General features: G+C 56.2%; 10 protein-coding genes across 10 annotated transcripts; 6 read left to right on the top strand and 4 right to left on the bottom strand.

Annotated features, from left to right (window-relative positions):
- The first annotated feature begins 264 nt into the window (after nucleotides 1-264).
- Nucleotides 265-3,422, top strand: J3D65DRAFT_407012 (uncharacterized protein). The gene is made up of 3 exons (XM_066795976.1): nucleotides 265-465; nucleotides 583-1,746; nucleotides 1,796-3,422. The coding sequence occupies exons 1-3, from the start codon at nucleotides 358-360 to the stop codon at nucleotides 3,302-3,304; spliced, it is 2,781 nt and encodes a 926-aa protein (XP_066654601.1). The 5' UTR covers nucleotides 265-357; the 3' UTR covers nucleotides 3,305-3,422.
- A 1,647-nt stretch (nucleotides 3,423-5,069) lies between these two features.
- On the bottom strand, nucleotides 5,070-6,044 carry J3D65DRAFT_603926 (peptidase A4 family-domain-containing protein; the record flags this gene model as incomplete). The annotated part of the gene is made up of 3 exons (XM_066798240.1): nucleotides 5,070-5,471; nucleotides 5,531-5,645; nucleotides 5,701-6,044. 3 exons carry the CDS (start codon nucleotides 6,042-6,044, stop codon nucleotides 5,070-5,072), a joined length of 861 nt encoding a protein of 286 aa, XP_066654600.1.
- Nucleotides 6,045-6,423: 379 nt separating this feature from the next.
- On the top strand, nucleotides 6,424-7,502 carry J3D65DRAFT_407005 (uncharacterized protein). Its single transcript, XM_066795975.1, has one exon. The coding sequence runs from the start codon at nucleotides 6,574-6,576 to the stop codon at nucleotides 7,210-7,212; it is 639 nt and encodes a 212-aa protein (XP_066654599.1). The 5' UTR covers nucleotides 6,424-6,573; the 3' UTR covers nucleotides 7,213-7,502.
- J3D65DRAFT_407117 (SprT-like family-domain-containing protein) lies at nucleotides 7,502-9,563 on the bottom strand. Its single transcript, XM_066795977.1, has 2 exons — nucleotides 9,197-9,563; nucleotides 7,502-8,533 (listed from the first exon to the last, which is right to left on the bottom strand). Exons 1-2 carry the CDS (start codon nucleotides 9,415-9,417, stop codon nucleotides 7,792-7,794), a joined length of 963 nt encoding a protein of 320 aa, XP_066654598.1. The 5' UTR covers nucleotides 9,418-9,563; the 3' UTR covers nucleotides 7,502-7,791.
- On the top strand, nucleotides 9,458-13,783 carry J3D65DRAFT_627687 (rab-GTPase-TBC domain-containing protein). The gene has a single exon (XM_066800564.1). It carries the CDS (start codon nucleotides 9,929-9,931, stop codon nucleotides 13,349-13,351), a length of 3,423 nt encoding a protein of 1,140 aa, XP_066654597.1. The 5' UTR covers nucleotides 9,458-9,928; the 3' UTR covers nucleotides 13,352-13,783.
- A 132-nt stretch (nucleotides 13,784-13,915) lies between these two features.
- Nucleotides 13,916-15,687, top strand: J3D65DRAFT_627685 (origin recognition complex, subunit 6). Its single transcript, XM_066800563.1, has 2 exons — nucleotides 13,916-14,150; nucleotides 14,216-15,687. Exons 1-2 carry the CDS (start codon nucleotides 13,969-13,971, stop codon nucleotides 15,372-15,374), a joined length of 1,341 nt encoding a protein of 446 aa, XP_066654596.1. The 5' UTR covers nucleotides 13,916-13,968; the 3' UTR covers nucleotides 15,375-15,687.
- Nucleotides 15,594-17,775, bottom strand: J3D65DRAFT_406961 (uncharacterized protein). The gene is made up of 2 exons (XM_066795974.1): nucleotides 17,652-17,775; nucleotides 15,594-17,599 (listed from the first exon to the last, which is right to left on the bottom strand). The coding sequence occupies exon 2, from the start codon at nucleotides 17,523-17,525 to the stop codon at nucleotides 15,813-15,815; it is 1,713 nt and encodes a 570-aa protein (XP_066654595.1). The 5' UTR covers nucleotides 17,526-17,599; nucleotides 17,652-17,775; the 3' UTR covers nucleotides 15,594-15,812.
- Nucleotides 17,776-19,006: 1,231 nt separating this feature from the next.
- J3D65DRAFT_627678 (MFS sugar transporter-like protein) lies at nucleotides 19,007-20,991 on the top strand. Its single transcript, XM_066800562.1, has 5 exons — nucleotides 19,007-19,160; nucleotides 19,208-19,316; nucleotides 19,366-19,597; nucleotides 19,657-20,421; nucleotides 20,532-20,991. Exons 1-5 carry the CDS (start codon nucleotides 19,126-19,128, stop codon nucleotides 20,945-20,947), a joined length of 1,557 nt encoding a protein of 518 aa, XP_066654594.1. The 5' UTR covers nucleotides 19,007-19,125; the 3' UTR covers nucleotides 20,948-20,991.
- Nucleotides 20,992-21,220: 229 nt separating this feature from the next.
- Nucleotides 21,221-23,519, bottom strand: J3D65DRAFT_406873 (lariat debranching enzyme, C-terminal domain-containing protein). Its single transcript, XM_066795973.1, has 3 exons — nucleotides 23,320-23,519; nucleotides 23,161-23,265; nucleotides 21,221-23,111 (listed from the first exon to the last, which is right to left on the bottom strand). The coding sequence occupies exons 1-3, from the start codon at nucleotides 23,389-23,391 to the stop codon at nucleotides 21,495-21,497; spliced, it is 1,794 nt and encodes a 597-aa protein (XP_066654593.1). The 5' UTR covers nucleotides 23,392-23,519; the 3' UTR covers nucleotides 21,221-21,494.
- J3D65DRAFT_406832 (uncharacterized protein) lies at nucleotides 23,455-24,540 on the top strand. The gene has a single exon (XM_066795971.1). The coding sequence runs from the start codon at nucleotides 23,649-23,651 to the stop codon at nucleotides 24,261-24,263; it is 615 nt and encodes a 204-aa protein (XP_066654592.1). The 5' UTR covers nucleotides 23,455-23,648; the 3' UTR covers nucleotides 24,264-24,540.
- Nucleotides 24,541-24,554: the final 14 nt, after the last annotated feature.

The raw sequence follows: 24,554 nt of genomic DNA, 5'->3' as shown, positions 1-24,554 counted from the left end.
GATTGGATGCTCCGTGGACGTAGTCTCCGTACAACAAGCGTCTGAGTGAGAAACGAGGGGTGGGCGGCGCCAACACACAGTTAGTGGGGCCGGTGAAGAGGTAGAAAGGCACACAGACGGTACGTGGTGTTGAGGCAGTCCAGACCCCACGCGGAGCGGGAGCCAAGCCAAAACCGGAATCAAATCAGCGAGTGCGAGGCTTAGTCAGCTGCGGAGGCCATTTCGAGGCTACAGCTCGGCCGCCTTGACCGCCACAACACCGCCCTTTCACCGCTCGCTTTTGCCTGATCAATTACCGAGTCCCCAGGATACCGTCACGTCCATTTCTCGACCAGCTCTCACTTCCATCCCATTCCCATGGGCCGCAAGCCAAACCAGCTCATCCTCGAGTTCTTCGAACGCGGCCCCAAGCTCGAGGATGCAAGCAACCGATATCAGCACACCTGCCGCTCCTGCGGAGAAAGGGTCAGTCCTGCTCTGCTCTGCTCTGCTCTGCTCTGCTCTGCCCTCCCACACCGCTCCGACCCGCTCTTGCTCTCGTTCTCTCCACACACCAAGGCCGCTCGCTGACCTTCACCGCAGTTTCCCAAAGGCCGCATAGACACTCTGACCGCGCACCTTGTCAAGAAGTGTCCAGCCCTCACGTCCCAGGATCGCCAGCGCGCCATTCTGCAGTTCCACGACCTCCCCGTCCCTGATCTCCCGCCCTCGTCCTCCCCCGCCCAGCCGTCCTCTGTTCCTGCGTCCGCCTCTCCGTCCGCTTCTGCTCAATCTGGCGGCCAAAATAATGGCGCGCAGAACGCCAAACAACCCATGACCCTCCCGTACGCCGCCCCAAAGGCGGGCATGTCGCGTCTCGAAGCCCTCGCCGAAGTGTCGCGCCAGCGTCTGGACCTCTCTGGCCAGCGCATTCCCACCCCAGATGGAGACCACTCGGAGAGACGAGGATCCATACGTGATGACGGGCAGAATGTTGGTCAGCCCGTCTACGAGGACTTTTTGGTCCAAGACCACGAGCACAAGCCCGCCACAGACGCCAACGCCAACGGTGCAGCAGAGCCTGGAAGTGTGTCTCCTCATGAGCATCTACAACAAACATCTACCGGAACACTCCGTGACCATCTGCTCCAAGAGCTTGGCAAATCAAAACCACCTCAGTCGCCTGTGACAGCTGCTAACGGCGCTCGCAATTTAGCACAGTCAACAGAAAACAATGCCAGCCAACAGCAGCAGGCAATGCAGGTCGATGGGCCAGCACCAGGGTCCCCGCATCCGCCTGCAATTTCTGCACCGCCACCATCTACAACGCCGCCAACCGTTTCGGCCCCCACAACTTCTACGCCCTCAGCTTCATCGGCACACCCGCACCCTTCCCCCCTGGTGATGACGGCCTCAGCTGCGGAGGAGCTCCGCGCGAGCATGCCCAATCAGCCAAATGAGGCCGGATACCACCAAGGCCAGCCCGGAACCAATTGGCCGCAAGCGATTGATCCATTACTGCAGCATTTGCATGACCCGGGACACACTGAGAACGATAATTCTGCAGCCGGAAACAATGGTTCTGCCAATTACAGGCCGCTGGCTATCAACCCAGCGCAACAGGCACATTTCACCACGGACTTTAGCATGAGTCCAAAGCCGAACAAGCCCAAAGTCCGAGGTCGATTCTCCGACGTCAGGCGGAAGGAGGTTCAAGAGGTCAGAAAGCGTGGCGCTTGCATCAGGTGCCGCATGCTGAAGAAGCCTGTAAGTTGCCGCGTTTTTTGGGGGGGCAACTTTGCTCACAAAGGCCTAGTGTTCTGGAGAGAGTCCCTGCAGCACTTGTCAAAATGTGGAGAGCGCGCGTTTGTGGAAGCACCCCTGCATCAGAACTCGAATTGCTGAGGAATTCGGCCTTTACGCGGCTGGCTTGCACGCGGTGCTGGCATTCCACTCAATCAGCTCGACCAAGGCCCAGTTCCATTTTGAGCATGTTCACGGAAGGATTGAAGCCAGACTCGACCTCGATCCTTCAATGTACGCGACATTTACAACTCTCAAGGGCATGAGGCCGGCCGGCGCTCCGATCGACCCAGCAATATACGGATCCGGCTTACAGGCAGAGCGCATGCAGTACATGGAAATCATTGACCCCGATGTCGAGGACGTTGGAGGAAAGCTCGAACTTTTCTTGAAAAGAATGGGACCGGCCGTATACGAGTCAGAAGTGTCACCTTTTATGAAGCCCACCCTGGTCATGGCCCATCGTCAAAGCGTCGAAAACAAGGAGGGCTTCGAGCATAAGGAAGGGCTGCTCACCAAAGTCCTCGAGCTATGGGTCGCGACTCGCATTCTCTCGGAGCCGTCCCTGAAATTTCAACTTTTTTTCAACCACATGCAGCCGCCATTCCAGGATCCAGTAATAATGAGTCCTCAGGAACTCGAGTCGATTCCGCCTTCGTCTCGGTTCCCAATCGAACCCAGTACTCATCCCGAATCCTACAAGCTGGTCGACGCTCAGATACTTGGAGCTTTGGAGAAGCGTGCTGCACAGCTCAGCAAGCACGTCATGAACGACCTTGAGCGACGCTTGCTCCAGCGGCAACAAGCGAATCCGTTCGAAACCTTTCTTGTATCGATGATTCTCCTCGCATGCGTGGAGCGAATGTGCTGGCTTTTTAAGAGATGGGAAAACCCGAGCCCAGCAATACGCCAGTACAGCGTGCCACCACCTCCGGGATCAGATCTCAAGACGGAACTCGAGCGCAGCATTGCCATGCACAATGCGGCTGCTGCCGCCAATCCTGAAGCTGCCGGTCCTGAACCACAAGCCCCGCCGCAAGCGCAAGATTCGCAGCCAAACCAGGACCCATCGCTGCAGCACCAGCATCATGGTCTGGACGTCAATGGTGATCGATCGGAAGACATCGTGCTCACCTCACCACGGCCTAACCGATGGCCACTTGACAAGCCGCCGGCCAGTTACTCGCAGCAGGGCGAGCGCTTCAGCGACATTCTCCATATGCTGCTTAAGATGCGTGGTGTGCCGCCTAAGACGACAACAGAGCCAATCACAAACGTCGTCGTTCCCATCGACAACATGACCAACAACGTCACATCCAACGCGACCATCAATCCACGGTCGGAGGAACTGGCCAAGGAGTGGTTTGCGGCTGTGCGCATCACGCCCATGTGGTTGGCGGAGAGGCGTAATGCCAGCGGTGTCTGGGGCGGCGAGGACCCACGTGAATGGGAGGGCTTGTTCGTGAGCAAGGTGCTGGTGCACAACGGCATAGTCGAAGGCACAGGGAGACTTGTGCCTTGAGGCCTCCTTGTTGACCTCTTTTCACTTCAGTTTGTCGAGACCAAGAGGATTGATGTACGAACTAATCAGCGGACGGGCTTTGCTGAAAACCGAGATGCTGTGGGCTTCAACTGCCAACCTGGCTATCCATGATCGAGTTAAAAGATCTCCTTGTCGCTCGACTCGAGTCGCCACGGTGGGGAGCGAGACTTGGAAAAGCTGACAATGCAAAACGGAAGGCTGAGCAAGCAATGGCTTAAGACTGAAGCCTTTTGCTTTGTTGAAGCGATGGCGGATCTGCAAGACCCGTACAGACGGGTGGAGTGCTGGATGGGTGGATCTGATGAATGAGGGAGGTTTTATGGGTGTGGTGTGGGTAATTCAACACGAATGACGTACTTTTCTCTTCCTCTGTACATACTTTCTTCCTCGAGCGGTGTTTAGTTGTTTGCTTATCCATCGTCCACCTCGGCGACTCGAAGGCCTCGACATCCAACAAATATGAAGGCCCAGCCTTGGTCCCGGTTCGCCTTGACCACCACCCTCATCTTCTTTGTCACCTTCGTCATTCACACCGCCCCCATTCTCGTCGCTTCGGCCATGCAGCTTGAAGTCCATTGGCACACATGAAGGTGGTGGAATCTATCCATGCCCGAGGTACATGAGCTTGTCTGTTAACTCGACGCAGTGGTTGACGTCCAGGTCCATTCGCGAAGGCTTGAAGCACTTCAGCAACAGTTGTCACCAAGGCATTCCCAGTCGCGAATCACCAAGTCGTATACCTACATCTCACACACCCAATGCTCTCCTTCCTCGCAAAACCAAAGCATTGGCCACTTGACACAAGTCGCCAGAATCTCGAAGTTCCCGCACCAAGCAGTGACACAGATTATAAACGCAAACTTGCACTAAATTTTCCACGTACGATCATAGCAGGTAGAAAACTCGGAACCCCGTCCGCTCTTCCATAGATAAGCTACCTTGCGGCCGATTAGTAGTTGCGTGGGTGACCAGCAGCGAATCCCGGCTGTTGTACGTTTTGCCCTTTTTTTGTTTGGCTCGTTGATTGGGCGGGTGGGCGGTGCGTTTTTTGTTTGGGTGGGTCCACAGGTGAGGGGAGCGCTGAGGTGGCCAGGGGGCGGTCCGCCCGGTAGCGCAAGGAAGACAATGGCATGTGGTGTTGGCTTCGTGCGAAGTGCCTGTGCCCGGAGTATCTTCGAATGAAAGTTCCTTGTGTCTTTGCACACCCGATGTTCTTTTTTCTTGACACTGTTGGAGAGGCGGGCGAGTCGGCTGTTATTGTCACCGCTTCCAAGCCTTTGGTCGCTGTCTGACGACACCGCTGCTGCATCCTGTTTCTGCAGTCACTCTCGCAGGAGAAGGATCTGCTGGTTAGCTAAAAGCACAACACGCAGCAGCATCAGGCTTCGAGCAGATGTGTGAGGGGCCCCAAAAGCAGATGTATATGTTCAACGAAGATCATGTATGTACATGAACGAGAGAAAAGGAGTGGTGGAAGGAAAAATGAGAAAGTAAAAGAGTTCAGCTAGGAGACCAGTCTTCCGCCCATCCGTTCTACGCGCTTCTCTTTCCCGTCTTTTTCTTGGAAATCTAGTCTCATCTCTTTTTCTCCCCCTCGTGCTCCTTCTTGCTTTCTATGTGCAGCATTGTCCCAATGTACCAGCTCAGTTCAGCTTGTCAGCGCCACGCAAGGCGGTCGATGTTGCTACCCGCGCAAGAGCCAGGAAGGCACTGGGCGGTGAGCTTTGCTTTTGACGGCAGCCAGTTAACCAGTGTAGCTGACGGTGACCTCGCCGGATCCGACAGAGACAGAAGTGAGGACAGTGCTGCCCTGCTCAATTTCGATGACGGAGCCGTCCGAAGGGCCGTAAGAACCGCCAGAGCTCGTCTCGGCCGTGGCGTCGGTGAAGGTGACGGAGCCAAAGTCGGCGAAGGAGACGAGGGAGCCGTTGGACTCAAAGTCCTCGACGATCCACTCGGCGTTCTGGCCGCCCAGCGTGGCCGAGCTCTCGGGGGCAGTCAGAGACTTGCTGACGCGCTGGCCGGTGGTCTCGTTCTCGACGACGGCCGTGCCCGCGCTGCTGCTCGACGACTCGACCGTCACGGTGATGACGTCGCCGACGCTGATGTCGATGCCGTCGAAGTTGTAGGCGTAGTCAGGGTACCACTTTGGTTGTGATTGTCAGTGTTTTTGCTCGCTGTTGAAGGATTGGGCTCACTGCTCACCTCGTACCAGGCGTCGAAGCTGTACGAGCCACTGCTGGTGGCGTAAAAGTCGACGCCGGTCTGGAGAATGGCGTTGCCATAGGTATCACCGTCGATGCCAACCCAGGCCGAGGCGCTGTTCGTGTTAGGAGAGAGTTCAAGTATCGATGGGTTGGAAGTGAGAGACTTACGCGTACTCTCCAGCGCCGCTGCTGCCGCTGGGGACGCCGGGAGTCGGAACAGTGAACTTGCCCGAGACGGCCGTGAAGGTGCCAGAGGGAGGCTCCTCGATGACGGCGCCAGCCCAGTTCGAGCTGTACTCGACCTCGGTCTTGGTGGGTGCGTTGGCCGTCGCGTTGACGCCAGCAATCTGGGCAGTCTTGCCATTCTTCTTGATGGGCTGCGAGAGGTGGTTCAAGTTCGCGCCGCGGCGGGCAGCCATGCGAGCCTCGAGGCCATGGCCCATGGGCTGGGGAGCAGCAAGGACCGTGGTGGCCGAGAGGACGGCGGCAGCAAAGGCGGCGGTGAATTGCATCTTGAAGATTTGTTTGAAGTCGTTTGACCTGAGATTGAACTGGCTGAGGCGCTGGCGGGATTTCTGACCGAGGAGTTGCTGAGAATGAGACTGGATGCTGCGATGGATTTGACACTGTGGTTGAGTCTCTAGATTTATAGTCCTGTGATCGAGAGTCGACAGTCCCCCAAGCCCTCCATGTCGGTGGCGGTAACCCATGTGGTATCCACACATCGGCTACTTTCGCCATCGCGCCAAGCGAAGTGAAATTCACCTACGGCGTGGTAAGTGGGAGGCTTGAGGGGTAGAGTAGCTTCCATTGTGAGCCATCTTTTTTCCGATTAGACAAAAAGTCACGGCGGCGCCAGCACCGAAGACAGGCGCATAATTTAGAAGCTGCTCTTTTGGGGTGATATCCCGCGGTACCTGCACTATCAGCACGCTCCAGATTTGACACACAGCCAGTGGTTTTGTGGTAGACATGCGGACAGGCGCCTTTGTGATAGATCGACATAGGCGTCGCTTCTAGAGGCCCGTTGGCAGCTTCTGAATGGAGAAAGACAGGCCGCTGGTGGAATGTCGACCAGGATGTGGGCTCGAGCATACCATTCAAGTCGACTCTTGCGAGGTAGCATTCTACAAGGTCAGTGCCCATAATCAACTACGGTACGAGCGGGCCGTAGCGCTGCCAAGATCAAATGCGGATAGATGTCGTTGGGAGGGTGATAACGGCGAAATATCCCAGGACGAGCAGGTCGGTAGCTGCGGCGGACCGATGCGGGCGGCAGTCATGGACTCATTCATGGTCGCATGCCCGTCGCTCAAAGCTCTGGCATTGGACCGCCGCAATCACAGGGTTCAGTCACGCGAGGGACAAGGCGACGCTCAGCAAAGCTTGGGGAAGCTTAACCATCCTCGACAGAAGCCACACGAGAGCGCCGCGCTTCACCTTATGCGGCAGGTAGTTCGGCGAGTCCATAACGTGCTGGCGTGTATAGCAGTCCTGCGTTGCTATCAGCGGGGTCTGCACACCGGCGGCCGTACTCGCATTCTCCTACAAACCCTTGTCGAAATCTTGCGCAGCGGATACCCAGCTGCCGCCAGGAACCGTCAAGATAAGCTTATATTCAACGCGAAAATGGATACTTGGAGACGGTCTAGCTATGATAGCACAACTGCTGGGTATTGACTTGACAGCAGTCATTGTGACTTCCGTGATCTCTTCTCATGTTGGCCGCCGTCGTTCGGTTGTCGGTTGGTCGGTCGAGTGTGGAGCCGTCTTCGGTGCCGACCGAGATGTATGAGATGACCTCGCTTAGGCCCCAACAGCAGAGGGAAACACCATCTGCCATCGACAGACTCATGTCGTCAAACCTGCACCGTTGACAAGCTTTCCGAAGATACCACCCATGGATCCTGGCCACTGTACAGGAGGGTCGTGTCCGAAGAAGAAAGCGAAAAAAGAGCAGGCGGTATTTTCCATGCCGAAAAGCTGCCTTACTCAATAATAGTGCAGATTGCGCACATCCTCCTGCCACTCAAAGTTTGGTCTCCGATGACGATCACGGAGCACTTTATTTGACGGTCAAGAGTCGGTCCTCGAAGTTCAGTGGGCGTTGAGAAGATGAAATGAAAAATAATGGCTCCTGGGCTACCGCTGCACCCATGGAGCATTGCTTCTCTATCGTTCATGACGAAGGAGCTTTCGTATGCTGCCACAATTGCGCGTAGGGAGCTCTCGTGATCTGTCGGCGGATCATGCAGATCGTCAAGTCCCGTGCACAGAATCGAGGTGTTCGTTGACGTCTTTTTCCGTAACGAGAGCATTGCAGATTGGGCATTGCAACATTATCTTCTTAGGTTTCTGAGGAGCATCTTCGCCCTCGCTGAGCCTTCTTTTCGGCTTGCTGACCTTTGCAGGTCCAGCTTCAGGAGATGCCTCTTTTGGTTTCGAGTCGGCAGATTCCGAGTCTTGTTTGACCCAGCTGTCAATCTTGTTGTTTTGCTTTCCAGCCCTAGCTTTGGCGCTGAGAGCTTTGAGCTGCTTAGCATTCAATTCTGGTTCGGCAATCTTGGTATAGGTTCCGCCACACTGAGACTCATGCCTTGCCCACCAGTAGTCGCTTTTGCCAGGAGCCCGGTTCATGCTTCGTTTGACGAGGCCGAAATAAGGCGGCTTGTCGCGGCATGGACCATTACATTTCCAGACGTGGGTTCGATAGCTGTCGACCTCGTCATGGAAAGTGTGGTAAATTGAAATTTCATAGCCGCCATGGACGTTGATGGCTGAGGCCAGCATCTGAAAGCCTGTGCCGTGGCCTGAAGGGTCGTCATTCCTAGAATGACGCCAGGAGGAAGTGACGAAGAAGTAGGCATGTATCGATTCATGTAGCAGCGTGTTGATCGTGTCGGAACGACGCCGAAACTTCAACAAGGGCTCCGACAGCTTGAGCCGTATGCGTGTGAAGTGACCGTTTGAATCTTTGAAGAGTTCACAAATGCCGGCGCAACTATTGAATAGGCACATGGGTTAGCTGGAGCCCGCGCGAATTGGTTTGTTATTGGTCAAGGCGTGATTCGCTAAAATAGTGAGATGCCAAGAGCTCCCCATGTGGATGTTGACATGTGGCCGTATCCCGGATGGCTGCCAACAGCCATGGCACACGACAGAAGGAAAAAGAAAAAAGAAAAAAAAGTTTCTCCTTGTTTGGGTAGAAACAATAAGCATTCATGCCTCCTCGGCTTGGTGTAACGAGGAGCATTCGGGTGCCTGCAAGGAAAGACATAGGATATCCGTGGCCCGCTCGCGTAAACTTCAATTGTGTGGCGGGACTTTTGGCAGCAAGCCTCACGTCCAGGTCAATGTCTCTATGCGTGCCCTGCTAGAGTTTGGATGAGGCCTTGGCAGCATGCGGCTTGCTGCGTCGTGTGTTTTGCAAAGTTGACATTCGAAACACTGCCGGGGCGGCGGGACGCGTGGGTGGTGATGAGACGGGAGCAGGTCAGGCGCACGTCAAAGCCAACACACGATGGACCCAAGGCTGCCTTGAGGATTGCCTGGAGGACGGATTGCGCGCGCAATGATCACCGGGCAGACAGGCGGAGAGGGTCCAAGGGTCGGGGCTAAGAATAGGGAAGGCAGAGCAACAGAACAGGCCAGAGGGCGAACCTACAGTGTCAAACGCGGTGACCAGGAGACCTCGACGCGCGGAAGGAGGAGGTCACGAAAGTAGAGCGAGTCGAAAAGGGCGAAGAGCTGGTGGATGTCGGCAAAGGGATCGGCCTGGTTGCCCAAGAGGCGCGCGATTGAGTCGGCAGCCGAAAGCTGGGGCTTGCTGAGGCGCTCAAGCTGGGCGATGGCCAAGGCGGCGGCATCCTCGTCGCTGAGAGACATGGAAGAGCAAAGAGGAGGGGAGGAAGAAGAAAACAAAAAGTTTCAAGCGTAGCGAAGGCGATGTCGATTTGGTAGGGCTCAGATTGAGTTGTGTCGAGACGCCGGTGGGGACGGCGGGGGGGCAACTGCTGGCTCTGGTTGGCGCCGGACTGGACTGGACCATGGCCACTCCATCGACCGCCGGCGGACCTGACGCATAAACCAAAACCAACATCGACCCAACGAGCCGTCGGCTGTTGCTTGTTTATCGTCTCGCGACATTCCCGCCCATATTTGCCCGTCGCTCCCTCGAATGCTCCCTTGCCGATTTTTTTTTCTCCCTCTTCGTTCTCGCGCCTCGTCTCTCACCTCTACCCGTCCTCGGCCTCCGCCTCCGCCTCCGCCTCCGCAACCCATCCCAGCACAAATGACGCAGAGACTGCGGCGCTGAACTCACCCTGCATGTCCTGTACGCCGACGCCAGCAACTATTCGACGCCAACTCCCCTCAACACACCCGTCCATGGTCGCCGATGGATACTTTGAGCGACGAACGCCTCTACCGCACCTCCTCGACCAACTCTGCTTCTTCGAGCAGCCGCAAATCCTCCACCGCTAGACGCACGCGACCTCGAAAAGCTGCCTCCAATGCCTCGTTGGCCAAAGCAGCGGGCACGCCCTCGGACGACAAGAGCCTGACCTCGTTTCCTTCGCTTTCCCCGTCCCCCGAAGTCTCCCCCATCGCCACGCTCGCAAACGACCAAGAACACCCGCAGACGCCCTCGCCCGCCTCGCTACATACACCGGGCCTTCCAGACCCTCCCACCTTGCGCAAAGCATCCAAGCCGCCAAAGTCGATAGTTGGGAGCTTGTTGGCAGCGACCCCGACGTCAAACGGTCGCTCCGCCCTTTTCGATGATACCCCGCGCGATTCTGCAAGTGTGCCGGGCAATCTGCATCATGCGAGCCATGACTCCATTGAGCGCATGGTTGCTCGGCACGGCGCCGTCGACCTGATCAAGCAACTGGCCACTGACCTGGCCCAACGCGACGCTCAGATGACGGCGCTGCGGCGAAAGGCAGAAGAGCGGGAGAGACTGCTGAGGAAAATGTTGCAGGAGTGCGAGGTTTCGAATTTGGACATTGAAAAACGGCTGCGGGGCCTTGAACGTGGTCCGCACAACGTGGCAGGCGAATCCGGCGATGCTGGCCGGAAAAGGCAAAGCATAGGTGAAGCGGACGGGGTGCACCCGGAAGATCCCATCGACGCTCATGTCGCCCAGGCACTAGCAGAGCAACACGATGGGGAGAGGGAGTCGATGCCGCAAGTCGAGGACGACTCTTCTGTGACTGCTTTTCCGACCTTAGGGGACAATCTTTCAGTCACCTCGGGCGACTTTGGGACGACCAAACAAAAGGACTCCAAAAGCTGGAAGAGCTATGTGTTCAGCGGATCCACGAGCAAGCTGCCTAGCACGACTCCGAGCGTTGCAAGCAATCACGATGAAGAATCAACATCTCAACCGCGCTCAAGAGCCTCAAGTGGATCCAGAAAGGCGCTCAGTGGCGAGACCTTTATGCCGCCACCGCAGACCAAAGGCAAAGGTGGAGTCAAGCGGGTTGACAGCGAAGAAGAGGCTTCGGCGTCCTCTCGTAGATCCTCGGGCTCGGTCGCCTCCTGGGCTTTGCGGTTGGTGGCTGGCAACAACCAAACTCGCGAAGGCGACAAACTGGCCAGTTTGAGAGGACGGCCTACTGCAAACGGGCAGAATTCCAACCGGTTTACGCGTACCACTTCGATGGAGTCGACCAAGGCCACTGGACCCACGCCAAAGCCTAGCGGTCCACGTGCTCGACCTTCGAGAGCTTCGCTTGGACCAAATGGCACAATCAAGAGCCTGCCTCCAGATTCTGCGCGTAGCAAGGCTTCAAGTCTGGGCAGTCCGGCTCCGATGCAGAGGACGCCGAGTAACATTGGGCCGGTCGAGATGGACATGATTTTGCCCGAGGAGTCCAGGCCGCCGACCTTGATGCCTTTGCATAACATGAGCGAAAGTGCCGAGTTCTTGACGGACAGGTTCGGTTTCATCTACGATCAAAAGCGAAAAAGGAGACAAGCCGAAGCTGCGGGTGCTGCTATCCGAGGGACCCGCCCTCATGCCAAATCTGAAGTGGTTGGCAAAGCTCGAGAGAGCCTGAAGACGCACCTCGAAGGTGAACAGGCCGCCCAAGAAGCGACAGAGGCACGTCCGCCAAGCATACGCTCTTTAGATGAGGAGACTCTCAAAGCCAAGGGTTGGCAAGACTATCTGAAGACCGCAACATTTCCGACCGAGTTGCTGTCTCACACTCCGTCGGCCGCACCAATCACCGTGATTGACGCGGATGATACTCCCAAGGCGGCATCCCAATTAGTGGTCTCCAAGTCTGGGTCTTATCCAGCTCTGAGCAGCAATCCAGAGCCATCACCGTCTCACGAGACGTCTGCTCATGCTGAACTCGCTCGGCCTTCTATCAGCGGACCAGCAAGTCCATCGAGAATTCTCGGAAGCCCTCAGCCTGATCCCGTCAAAGTTCTCCTTGAACAGCTTACAGAGCTGCATGACTCACTCCAGCGAGAAAAGACAGTCAAATGGAATGACTTTCTCCGCAAAGTCCGTGCAGAGCGTAAGCGTGATGGAGATGCTGTGGCAGCAAATGAGGGACGTGCCAAGCTTGCCATGCCGGAGACATTGCTTACTGATGGTGAGATTGTCGGCATCGCAGGGGCTGGCAACAAAGGAAAAGTCGGACGAGCCAAATGGAAGGAGTTTAGGAATCTTGTTCTAAGTGGCATCCCCGTCGCGTATCGCGCAAAGATCTGGGCGGAATGCAGCGGCGCTGCTGCAATGAGGGTGCCCGGTTATTACGAGGATCTAGTCGCCAACGGAGTCGATGACCCAACAGTGGTTTCTCAAATCCAGATGGACATCAACCGCACGCTCACCGACAACATCTTTTTCCGCAAAGGCGCTGGTGTCCACAAGCTTAACGAGGTCCTTGTCGCCTATTCGCGTCGCAACCTCTCTGTCGGCTACTGCCAGGGTATGAATCTGATCACCGCCTGTCTACTACTCATCATGCCGACTGCCGAGGATGCTTTCTGGGTGCTCGCCACCATGATTGAAAATATTCTTCCCGAGTCCTACTACGACCATTCCTTACTGGCCTCTCGTGCCGATCAGGTCGTGCTGAGGCAGTATGTCGCGGAATTGCTTCCGAAGCTCTCACAGCACTTTGACGCGCTAGGCATCGAGCTCGAGGCTTTGACGTTCCAATGGTTCCTCTCTGTCTTTACCGACTGCCTTTCAGCAGAAGCCTTGTTCCGCGTATGGGACGTGGTCTTGTGTATGCATGATGGCAGCACCTTTTTGTTCCAGGTTGCTCTGGCTCTTCTCAAGCTCAACGAAAAGTCACTAGTCGAATGCGACAATCCCGGCGCCGTTTACCACTACATCAACCAGCAGATGACCAATCACGCCATTAGCATCGACGGTCTGATTCAAGCCAGCGAGGCGCTGAAGAAGGTGGTCAAGAGAAAGGATGTCGAGGAGCGCAGGGCAAAAGCCATGGACAGAGAACGAGATATCATGAAGCAGCGAGAGGAGTTGAGAGCCGGTAGACTGAAGAAAGTCGACGAAGTCGGGAATGACGCCGAGATCACTGAAACAACGTCGCGAGAGCAAGAGCAGGAGCAACCAGATTTTGACCAGCTACCTCAAGAAGCACAGCTCACCGACATGGTCGTACCTCAAGGTGTCAACATCACGCCACCAACTCCGACCACGCCAGAGACCATGGCATCATCCAGGTCCTTTACCTCCTCAAAGGATACAGAAGACGAAGATTACGACGATGACGAGACCAGGAGTCTCACTCCAATGCCCCTAGACGAAGAAGTCTTGTGGCGTGCATAGGGGGAGATTGACGACATTCTTTATGAATATTTCCTTGTGTTACTGCATGCCCGCGCATAGGTATCTTGGTGCTTCGGGGGCTGCTAAGGGCTCTGCCCAGGTGGATTTGGCTTACAGGCTGCGGTTGGAAAGAAAGCATTTGCCGGCGCGAGTATCCCCTTGTTGATTTACGTCAGTCTTTGCTTGACGCGCCCCAACCCATCACCTGCAAAATTTAGAAACCACTTGCTGGACAAGGCTGTCATGTTAGGCTGTCGCTCTCTATGTATTATTCATGTGTTGTTGGTTTGCTTTTTGCTCGTTTGCTCCGTCTCTCTTTCGGGCGAAGAGATACCCGCAGTTGATGCCTGGCCTTGGTTGCTTGCTTCAATGCACTCACTAATAGTACCAGAAGAAAGATGATCTATATAATACCACAAGATACATGTTGCCAAAGAAATCTGATCAGAAATGCTGTCGTAGACAGGGATCGGCCAGTTGAGAAGCTCACACCTGACTGCGCGCCAGCGCGCCTTCCTTGGGTTGCTCCCGCGCCTAAGCTTTCCCCACGTCCAACCCGGACAACAACCGCGACACCAACGTCTATCCACCTGCAACCCCCAACCCGAGTCGCAACGATGAGCAGACCCCTCGAACAGGCCCTCGCTGGCCTAATTCCTTCACACAATGGCCCACTTCCACCGGAACTTACCACACTAGCTTCGTCGTTGCTCGCTCAGTCGCGCAGCAAAGCGTCGAGTCTGAAGTCTGAGGAGGAAATTGCGCGGACGTATGCATGTGCACATCTGGCGTGCGAGAGGTACACAAAGCAGTTTGATCCATCAACGCATACGAACCAAGCTAATCAGAGGGAAAACGCGACAGGCTCAAGCAACGACTCAACCTGCCCGCAATACAACCCCGACCGCCCGTCGCACCGCGCACGTACAAGAAAGTGTACAGCTACTTTGAGAATGCGCTCAATGGCGTCGGCACACCGCGCAAACAACAGCAACAACAAATGGGATACAGCCGCGCAGGAGGCAGCGTTGCGAACACGCCGACGAGCACAGGGAGGCGAAGCCGGGCCGCCATGGCAGCAGGCGACGCAGAGGATGACGTGCAAGGAGTCGAGGCGACGACGCCGAGCAAGCGACGGACGCCGCGCTCCAGAGCAGCGGCAACAGACGCGGTGGACTACAGCGAGCCCCCGGAGTGGAGCATGCCGTTGATACGAACGCTGTGCAAGAAGCTCGACGCGCCCGCCGCGGTGCCGCACGTCTACTCCGGGCTGCGCTCCGTCCTCCGTCTAGTAGGCTCCCCGTCCTCGATGCCGCCTTCGGGGACACGCGGCCGGCCGACGCGAGAAGCGGCGCGTGCGAAGAGGGTGGGCGACGGCATCGCTGACAGCGACATTTCTGCGCTCGTTGTGGCGCTGATGTTCTTCGTCTCAGTGCGCATGGTAGGCCGCGCAACAGAGAAGGCTGAGCACGACGCGCGCCGCGACAAGGCAGTCGCGGTGCTCATGGACGGTGGATATGCCAACGGCAACGACAAGAAGGCCCTGATTAATCAAATCGACGTCATGGTAACCCGGGCGGCCGAGGAGAAGTGGGTCGACGAGGCGCAGGAGTGGTGGAGGAACGTGGGCGAGGGCGTTGGCGTGGGCGTTGGTGGCGACGATGGCGAGGAGTCAGAAGACGACACAAATGCTAGGGACGAAGACAGCGACGTCGAGATGACGGACGCGCCGGGCGCGGTGCTGTCTGATGAGCGCAATCGCCGCCGGCGGCGCAGCTCGGCGGCTGGAGGCGCTGGCGACAAGAGCGCGTCGACGCCGTTGAAGCAGAGCAGGGCGGATTCGTCGTCACTCCGCGGTGGCTTGGGGACCATGATGCAGGATAGCGTCGACTACCTGAGCGAGGAGAGACGGAGGGACTTCAAGGCGTGGAAGGCTGAGATAATGAAGCGAGTCGAGGCGATTGAGAAAGAGGATATGGTGAGAGACAAGGGGAAGGGCAGGGCAGCTGAGTTCAAGGTGTAGCTGGGAACTTGGACTGGTGTGTTGGAGACGCGTCGATAATTTGATACCCTGTTGGAGTTTTGGTGTGGGAGCGAATTCTTGTGCTGGCAAGTGGGAATAAAAAAGGGGGCACGTATACCACCACTACCACCTCACGGGCAAGACTGCTCCCTATGCCCATCTGTAGATGGGCGGAGCTCTCTGCCTTGTCGACCTCCTTTCGAAGCAGCAGTGCTTCCCGTTCGCGCAGCTTGGGAAGCACGAATTCTCCATTGATTTTCCCAGAAAAAGAAAAGAAAAGGAGAAAGCGACTCTATTTTTACCTCTACCAACCCAAATATTTTGATCTTCACAGTACCCACGTCGACGTCTCTCGCTCTCAGAAATCCAGGTTCGTCTCCCAACTTTTTCCACTGACACCACATCCCCTCACCAAGTACTGTCTTCAACCCTGACAGCTCAATCAACCATCCTATCAGCCTCCTCATCGCGGTTCACCGCCAGGACCCTCAACCTCTGCTCAATGCAATCCAGCGCCTCTTGCACGCCGCCCACCTCACCCGCACACAGCAGCGTCTCAAGCGAGTGCGCCAGCCCACTCCACGCGCCAAAGTCGGCCTTGCGCGTCGACTTGGTCGGCGGCAGCGCCACAAACGGCGGGTACGTCAGGAAGCGCGGCGTGTGGTTGAACAGGGAGATATGCGCCTTAAGCTGTGCCTTGGTGGGGAACGTTTTTGGCCTCGGTTTCTTGATGTATTGTTGCTCGGCTATGGTTAGGGCGGCGGCCGCGTCTGCTGCGGCAGTCTGGCAGATTGGGCAGGCTAGTTTGATCCCACCGTTGGCCGTGAGCAGCGCGGTCGCTTCGGCTTGGTTGCATAGTTCTGTGATTTGGCGCTCCGAGAGCGCGGCCGTGGTGCTCACGGGCGTGGAATGCTGGTAGGATGGCAGTATGTATTGCTCGAGCGTGCCGCCCCGCAACGCGGTGTTCAGGCCCGCCAGCGTGATGCCCGAACCGCACCCTCCCGACTCAAGATGGTGCAAGAGACCCGAGACTGAAGGGTACGTACGGTCGTCAGAGCAAAAGTGGGCACTACCGGCGCTGCCATTGAAGGGGCAGCTGACGCTGGCGAACGGGTCGTGCCAGCCGCGGGTGCGGTGGTCGTGCAGTGTCTTTGGCGATGTAAATTCCTGGGCACAGACTCGGCAGCGCAGGTTGATGTGCATAAAGTTGGCGCCTGACTTGAAACCGCCTTTATAGACGGGCGTGGAGGCTCCCGTGGCGTCGTTGCCGTGGGGTGCGGGAGGAGTACGAACGTGGTAGCTCAGCGGACGCTCTTCAGTGGCAGCGTCTTGAAATATCTCGCTGCGGCTGACGCCGTGCGTGTCGAGGAGGTGCTGGCGCAGGCGGTCTGGCGTCATGAATTGCTCGTTGCAAGCTCCGCAGTGGCAATGCCCCGTCGCCCGTTGGTGTTCAATCAGCCGGGTTTCGCAGATGAAAATGGTGTAGCAGGAGATGCAAGGATGGTGTATAAACAATTGGTGGCTCCACATTTCTTCCCATGTGTCAAAGTGCCGGCTGCAGTTTGAACATGTGAAGACCGTGGTATCTGGAGGCCACTCTGCCCTCGCCGGCGTGTAACTGTCGACAAAGACGCGGCCACATGTGCACTGAAGAGGAGCATTCGAGCCATCATCTTTCATTTGGCCGCCACAAACGCACAGGACTTCGTCGAGGGTGTTGCTTTCGAGTGCCGTGGTCTTGAGGCTGCCCTTTTTAGTATCCCAGTATCCCGAGTGGTGTTCTAGTCGTTGATGCGACAGCAGATGCTGAGTAGAGCCCCAGAGTCTGCTGCAGGTGCACCGAAGAAAATGGACGGCCTCGTATCGATGTCGGTGAAGGTCCTGGTACGTCGGGAAAGCCTCTCCGCAAACGCATGCTCCGTGGCCGGTGGCATTTTGGTGCGCTCTCTGAGCTTTTTTCGAATTGAAGTAACGCCCGCAGACACATTTATCAGTGTACAGGGTGATATCCGGATGCATCTCATGAAACTGGGATTTGGCTGAAATTCCCTGGGCTCGACTGTTCGTCTGATCCTGATGGGTTTGGGCAGAATCGTCGGCCTCGAACGGTATGAAGTCGGCCATTTCTTCGTCTCCTGTCGTGTGCGCCATGGCGTGTCAATGAATGCTTGGTGGATCACCAAAGCCTCTAGAGTTGGCAGTTCGAGTTTGGTGATGGTTTTTGTCTTGTGTTGCGGTCAACGGGTCTGAGTCACTGGTAAGCGCCAAAATTGGTACCAGTCCGAATTGGCCATTGTTTCATGGGGGCCGGAAGCATGAGCGCAGTCGAACAACTCCTGTGAGTTGAAAAACATCAACGGTCATGGCGTTACAAACAAAGACCAGGTAGGCCTTGATCTGTCGGTGACCAAAGATCTTGTCGTCGTGGCGGGGAAAAACGCTAGGCCGAGAAGGGAAAGCCTCCCTACGTTTTGCGAGGGGTTGACGTCTTGTTGCTTCAACGACACCCAAGCCTTCAGATTTTCGGCTTCCGTTGATCCATTTCTTTGACCATTGTCGCTCGACCACAAGGGAGGGAGAGAACCACGAGTTGCTGATGGATGCTCTATAATCGCAACAATCTCATCCAGAACGTCCGCAGGATCCGCGGCTACTTCATTGCTTCTTTCAGCCGAACGCCTGCCAAACACCAAGCTTTTCAGCCCTTCGCCCGCCATACTTGGCCGCGGGTGGCGTTGTGGATTCTAACATTTAGCTGCCTTCAATCAGCAATCGCACTGCATGCCCACACCAAAGTCGAGCCGGCTGCCGTGCAACAAAGTCGAGACCCGCCCGAGCTTTTCCAACCTGGCAAATCTCGAGACGGACCATTGGTGGATTTTCTCTTGCGCTGCCAGGATGTTTGTCCGCTTCGCTTGCTGCTGGCCACGCGCCTTTCACGACGCCAATCTGGGGTTCTAAGCAATATTGACTGATGATTGCTTAGGTGTATCAGAGGGAAAATCAAGAAACGAGTTGGGTAAGAAAAGAAACGACAAGCGTACTACAAACTAGTCTACATGCATCAGGCCCTAGCCGGTGACAGCAACATCTCCGGTATCCACACGAATAGATTGGTTTATGCCACCTGCGCTAAGCGTCGCTTCTATTGATTGCAGTTGTCAGCTTTGCCACGCCAGTCATGTTTTGTGCCTGCAGAACGGTATTCATCCTCTGTCGCTTCGAAGCCATCCCGCCATCCTGCGCGTGGACCATCGACCATGACCACCTTCGTGTGGAGGAACGAAAAGCCAGAATGCGGAGTAAGATGATAGACCAGGTTCCACCACGCCCGTTCCGCGCCTCCTGGGGCCCCGGATTTTGCATCTGGACGTAGCAGACCCACCCGCACAGGTCGTCTGTCGCTCCACCCAACGAGTCTCCTGCCCCTCATTGGCAGCCGACACTTTCCCAGCCTGCCGTTGCACGGAAAGATTGCGGCCGGACGGATGCCCTGCAGTCTGCATTCTTGTGCGGAATGGGATGCTGACCCAAGTGGCGCACCCACTAGATGACCCCATGTTTGGGATGCTACCATGCGGCTATATAGATGCCCTTGGTCTGCTCGAGCTTGGCCCTTTCTTCTCCAACGGGACGGCTTTCGAGACGCTCATCTTTCTGGTCTCATCCTGGACATCCAAGCCTCTCTTCCAGATTGCCAGCACTTTGTCACTTTGTCTCGTCGTGAGGAAGACAGAATCCGATTTCCAAGATGGGGCTTATGACAGCAAAGAGAGCGTACAACTGGTGCGTTTCTAACAATAATCTCTGGAAATGACTAACCCCTGAGAAAGGTACATATCTCTCGTCGCAGCATCATGCATGGTGCTCTATGGCTACGACGCTTCCGTCTTCAACGCCGTCCTCGGCTCTGACAATTGGTTGGAGTGGTTCGATCACCCCGTGTGTACAGACTCTCTCGGCTCATGAACGCTCCCTAACGGATTTCAAGAACTCGCAAACTCAAGGAGCTGTCAACACGGCCTACACCGTCGGTGCCATCGTGGGAGGCTTCTTCTTTGGCGGACCTGTGGCGGATTACTTCGGCCGCCGAGTAGGCATGGCTGCCGGATCTTTCCTCGTTGTCGTTGCGACCTTCATCCAGGCGTTTGCGCCCAAAGGAAACATTGGAGCCTTTATTGGAGGCCGAGTGCTCATTGGTCTCGGTCAAGGTCTCGCATTGAGTAAGTCCATGGCGCGACTGTTTCCAAACAAGACCCTCTCTGACGCAGCTCCCACTCAGCGGCTGGCCCCATTTACATTGGCGAGCTCTGCCCGTCCGAGATCCGCGGTACCATCATGGCATTCTGGCAAATGTTCTACAGCGTCGGCTCCTTCATCGCCTACTGGGTCAACTACGGGTGCCAGGAGCACTCCGAGCGGCTGGGTGACTGGGACTGGCGCATGGTCGTCATCTTCCAGTTGCTGATGCCGGTGCTCATCATCGCGCAGCTGTACTTCATCCCCGAGACTCCGCGCTGGTACATCCAACATGGCGACAAGGTAGAGCAGGCCCGTGCCAGTCTGAGCAAAGTCCGCGACACGGACGAGGCCGTTGAGACCGAGATCCTCGCCATCCGCGAGGCCATCGAGTTCGAGCGTGAAGCCATTTCGAGCGGCTACTCGGCGCTGTGGCGCGACCGCAGCGTGCGCAAGCGGCTGCTTCTTGCACTGGTGCTCAACGCCGGGCAGCAAATCACAGGTCAGGGCTCGCTCAACTCGTACTCGACCCTCGTCTACCAAAAGGTGTTTGGCAAGGGAAGTTCGCAGATTGCCCTCATCAACGCACTCAACGCCACCTTTGGTATTCTGTTCACTCTCAATGCTGCTTGGACCGTCGACCGCTTCGGCCGCAAGTTTTTGCTCATTGTCGGCGCGCTGGGCATGTCTTTGTGCATGATCATCGTCGCCAGCGTTGAAACGCAGACTCCAACCGGTGCGGACGGCACCAAGACCCATGGTGTCGGCGTCGCCATCGTCTTTCTCATGTTCCTTTTTGCCTTTTTCTGTAAGTCCTGTCCGAACCCCTTACCCAGGCAGCCAGTCACGGTGCCAAAATCTGCCACGTCATTCGACACCCACTGTGCCCTTCACTTTCCAAGCTAACACGCACCACAGACAAGCCCTCATGGGGCGCCACAGTGTGGATCTGGACGAGCGAAGTCTTCAGCATGAACGTGCGCGCGCAAGCCGTGGGCATGGCATCGCAGACGCAAAACGTGGCCAACGCCATCGTACAGCAATTCTTCCCGACGTTCCTCGACAACTGCGGCTTCTACGCCTTCTACATGTTTGCCGGCATCGACGCGCTACTGGCCGTCTTTACGTGGTTCTGCATCCCCGAGACCAAGAAGGTCGCCCTCGAGGAGATTGACGTCCTCTTTGGCGGCAGCAATCACGTTGAGAGGGGCGCGGATCTGGTGGGCGCGGCGAAGGCAAGGGGTGAGGTCGAAGTTGAACAGACGACGACCAGGGAGGGCAAAGGGGGCGGTGAGGAGAGGGAGAGGGTCAGGGAGGTGCAGGCTAGTGCTTAGAATTTGAAGATAGATAGTATAATTTGACAGCGCGTTCGAAAACACTAGTGTCGTCTGCGTCGGTTGTGCTCGTATTTATCCAGAACCTCGGCCAAGAATTCACGGTCAACATCAGCAAAAAGAGGAAAGAAAGGAGATGGCCGAGCCAATGCTCACTTGTTTAAAAAGGGTTCCATCGTCGAGAGTCGAACTCGGGTCTCCAGTCTTTCGTAACACTGTACAGCCATCACAGCCGTCCAGGCTTGCCGAACCAGGAGACAGCCAGGGGGTCCCCCATCCCAGATCCGGACATTGCGGGCCAATCAAGGACCTAGTCCATCAGGTCAAGGATGGCACTGACTGCCGTGGTGTTTGGACTGGCGGGCTACCGCTGCACCACGATGGATTTTGTTGGAGAAGCTGTGGGGGTTGCTGCTATATAAATCCAAGAGTGAGGCGTGTGGTAAAACGAGACTTGATAGTGAACTACTTGCCTGATTCATCTTGATACCACTTGGCACGAAAGATTAGCAGGCCAATGACTTACGACCCTTGATTTTCACATTGGCTACCATCGGCCACCTCTACCTCTACCTCTGCCTCTTCCCCTACCCCTACCACGACCACCTCTGTGATGGCCTCCGCGTCCTCCTCCGCGTCCACCACCGTCAAATTGCCCCTGCTCCGCATCACCCTTCTCCTTTCTTGCCAACCTCTCTTCCAGCGTCGAGTCGAACGGGACCGGGATCTGGAGCATATCGCAAAACTCCTTGGTGTGCGGATTCGTGTACTCGAGCGGGAGACCCGATGTGTCTAGTCCCGGCGCCTCAGGCTCCGCTGTCAACTCAAAGTGCGTCGGAATCTCCATCTTGCCCTTCTGTACGATATGCTCCTCGACCCAGGCCTCGTGCTCCTCAATGAGTGGGCGGTAGTGCGCTTCACCCTTGTCGGCGGGGACGCGGTGGTTGCGGTCGCCTACGACGAGATCAGGCGCGAAGGCGCGCGTAATGGCCAGCCATTCCTTGTCGTAGCAGAGGCGCAGCGGCCTCGCAAAGGTGCATTCCGTCGTGGAAATGGGTGGGATCTCGACGAGTTGAAGGAAGTCGCGGCGTGGGAGGCACTTGTCAAGTGCGAGGAATTTGGTTTGTTTGTTTTGGATGGCGTTGGGGAAGGGCAGAGGCACTGGTTTGCTTGGTTCTTCGGGACGTGCAAATGATGCTGGTAGTTGCGCTCTGAGTTCCTCCGGTACTTCGTCAGCACCTGCACCTATGCCTGTTGCATCGTTGGGGTCCTTGGTGGTGCTTGTCTGAGTGTTCCCGTGTCCAGCTGCATCTTCGTCCACGTCCAGCTCAATTTCTTCCTCATTGTTGCCCCGAGCTACTGGTTTGGACTCGACTTGTGCAATGTTGTCGTCTTCGTCCACTTCTAGTTCAATTTCGTCCGTGCTATTCACTTGAGCTTTTGAATTCGGGTTGTCCTGTGCTGTCGGAGCTTCTGCGTCCAAGTCCATATCTAGATCAATCTCGTCGGCATTCTTCTGTGGTGCTTCGATCGCAGCTGGCTGAGTGACCTGTTCGCCAACCTGCGAAGCTTTGTCATGATTGACAGTGGCTGCATATTTACAGTGCAGATGAGCACTGAACCAATGCGAAGGCCGCAATCGCTCCATCACGAGCTTTGCGGGAACGCTTCCAAGCCGACCAGATTCAGCGTCGGCGCGGAAGTATGGCTTCTGACCGAAAAGTGACTGGTAGTTTCCCAGCCACTCAACACCCCTGGGCCAATCGTGGCTTATCCCAATGTCAACCTGTGTTCTTATTTGCAATAGCTTCCGGGTGTCCCATTCGCGGACGTGGTAGACGCTCTTGACCTCGTCCTCATGGTAGGGCAGCCGCTCATAGTGAGGCTTCCTGTACTCATATGGCTTGAAAATACCAGAAAGACCAGCTATCCGCAAGGGGCCTAGCCGAACTAGGTTGGCTGCTCCCATGTAGTATATGTTTGGTGCTGCCCAGCCGCCGTAGAAAAGCTCCGAGCAGTGGTTGCTTGCTTCATGGTTGCCGCCAACGAAAATGGTAAGGTAGGGCGCTGTGCGTTTGCCCGAGTAATATTCGTGAAAGTCTCCGAGATGTCGGTATTTGGGCGGGACGGCCATGCATTTCAGGTCTTGACTGTTGCGGACTGCCTGAAGAGGTCAGAGATACGGGTTTGGAAGAATTTGACGAGATGTATACTTGAAAGTCGCCGCCTATGATGAGAAGGTCGACACCGTCGTGCCATCCTTTCTTCTTGCAAGTCTGCGCGATTGAAGCGTAAATGGAATGAAGGGTGCCATGGCCCTGGCGAGAAGCGTTAGCCTTGTCCCACACGAATAGCATCTGAGCAAAACTTACACAGCCTTCTACGGCAACGCGCAAGGCGTTCATCTCATGGTAGTCGATGCTGTCTCGGTCGTTGGCGTCCATGGCAAAGCAGAACCTAAGAGGGTTCCGTTACGATGACTGTCAAGGTTGACGCGACGAGGGGACGTGCGGGTCGCGCCCGCGGAGGTTTTCATCTCGGGAGATCGCCGCCAGGGCAGGGACCTGGCCAAATAATTATCTCCCACCTTGCACGCTTCCGCTGGGCTTTCTTCGACACCACGACCCTCATCTGGCTAATTCGCACATCTCTACCGTCGACCACCAGTGCATGATCGCGAAAGGCACTGAAAACACCTGCAATGGAGACGAAAGACTTTTCAGCGCGACTCAGATTTCTCGACGACTCGGCCCGCCTGCTGTCTTTTGGGGCGCCAGAAACCTCTTCGTTCCTCGAGGCTCAGCATGACCGGCTCCTGGTGGAGAATGGCATGGCTGTCCCAGAATTGCGAAGACGGGAAGTATGCGGCGCTTGTGGGACCATTCTGATTCCGGGTCACTCTTGCAGAATTTTGCAAGAGCGGAAGCAGCCTGCTGCAGTGCAGGATAATGGAGCGAATGGGCGTATTTCAAAGCAAAAAGGCACCCGGAAAGCTGTCAAGGGTGGCGATGGCAAGGAAAAGGTCTACGTCTGCTCCAAATGCCACAGCGAAACCCGCATCCCACTGCCCACGCCAAAGGCGAGGATGAACAAGATGAAAAAGGGAACCCACGACGCAGCAGCAGAGACGTCTGAGAGCGGCGTGGAACCCGTTGCGGAAAGACCGGTGTCCAGCGTGGCCAATGTCGGCAGCAAGAAGCGGGCCAAGGCGCGGAAGGGAGGGCTTCAAGCCATGTTGGCAAGCAGCAGGAAGGAAAACAAACCAGCATCGCAAGGCTTCGGGCTCGACCTGATGGACCTCATGCGCAGCGCGTGAAATGCGATATTTTTGCGCGTCGACATGACCTCGAACGAAGGGTCCCAGCCTCAACCCAACGCACGGCCCAAGGCGGGGCTCGGCTGCGCGTCATAACTTTTCGCACTGGAATCTTCTCTCGACTCCGGACGGCTTGCTAAGCCCAAGACTCATCGTTCAAACCCTGCGCTCGACCTCCACCACCGCCCTTTTCTTGCCACATACCCTTGCGCATATTATTGGCACTCGACAATTTCACTGGAACCTTTCTTTTCGCGCAAAACAAACACCAACAAACCAGTCCGCGCAAGC

This window comes from Phyllosticta citribraziliensis (genome assembly GCF_038025025.1).
Source record: "Phyllosticta citribraziliensis strain CPC 17464 chromosome Unknown J3D65scaffold_7, whole genome shotgun sequence".
Taxonomy (NCBI): Eukaryota; Fungi; Ascomycota; class Dothideomycetes; order Botryosphaeriales; family Phyllostictaceae; genus Phyllosticta; species Phyllosticta citribraziliensis.
Note: the sequence above shows the minus strand (reverse complement) of the source record. Positions and strands in the feature narration are given on the sequence as shown.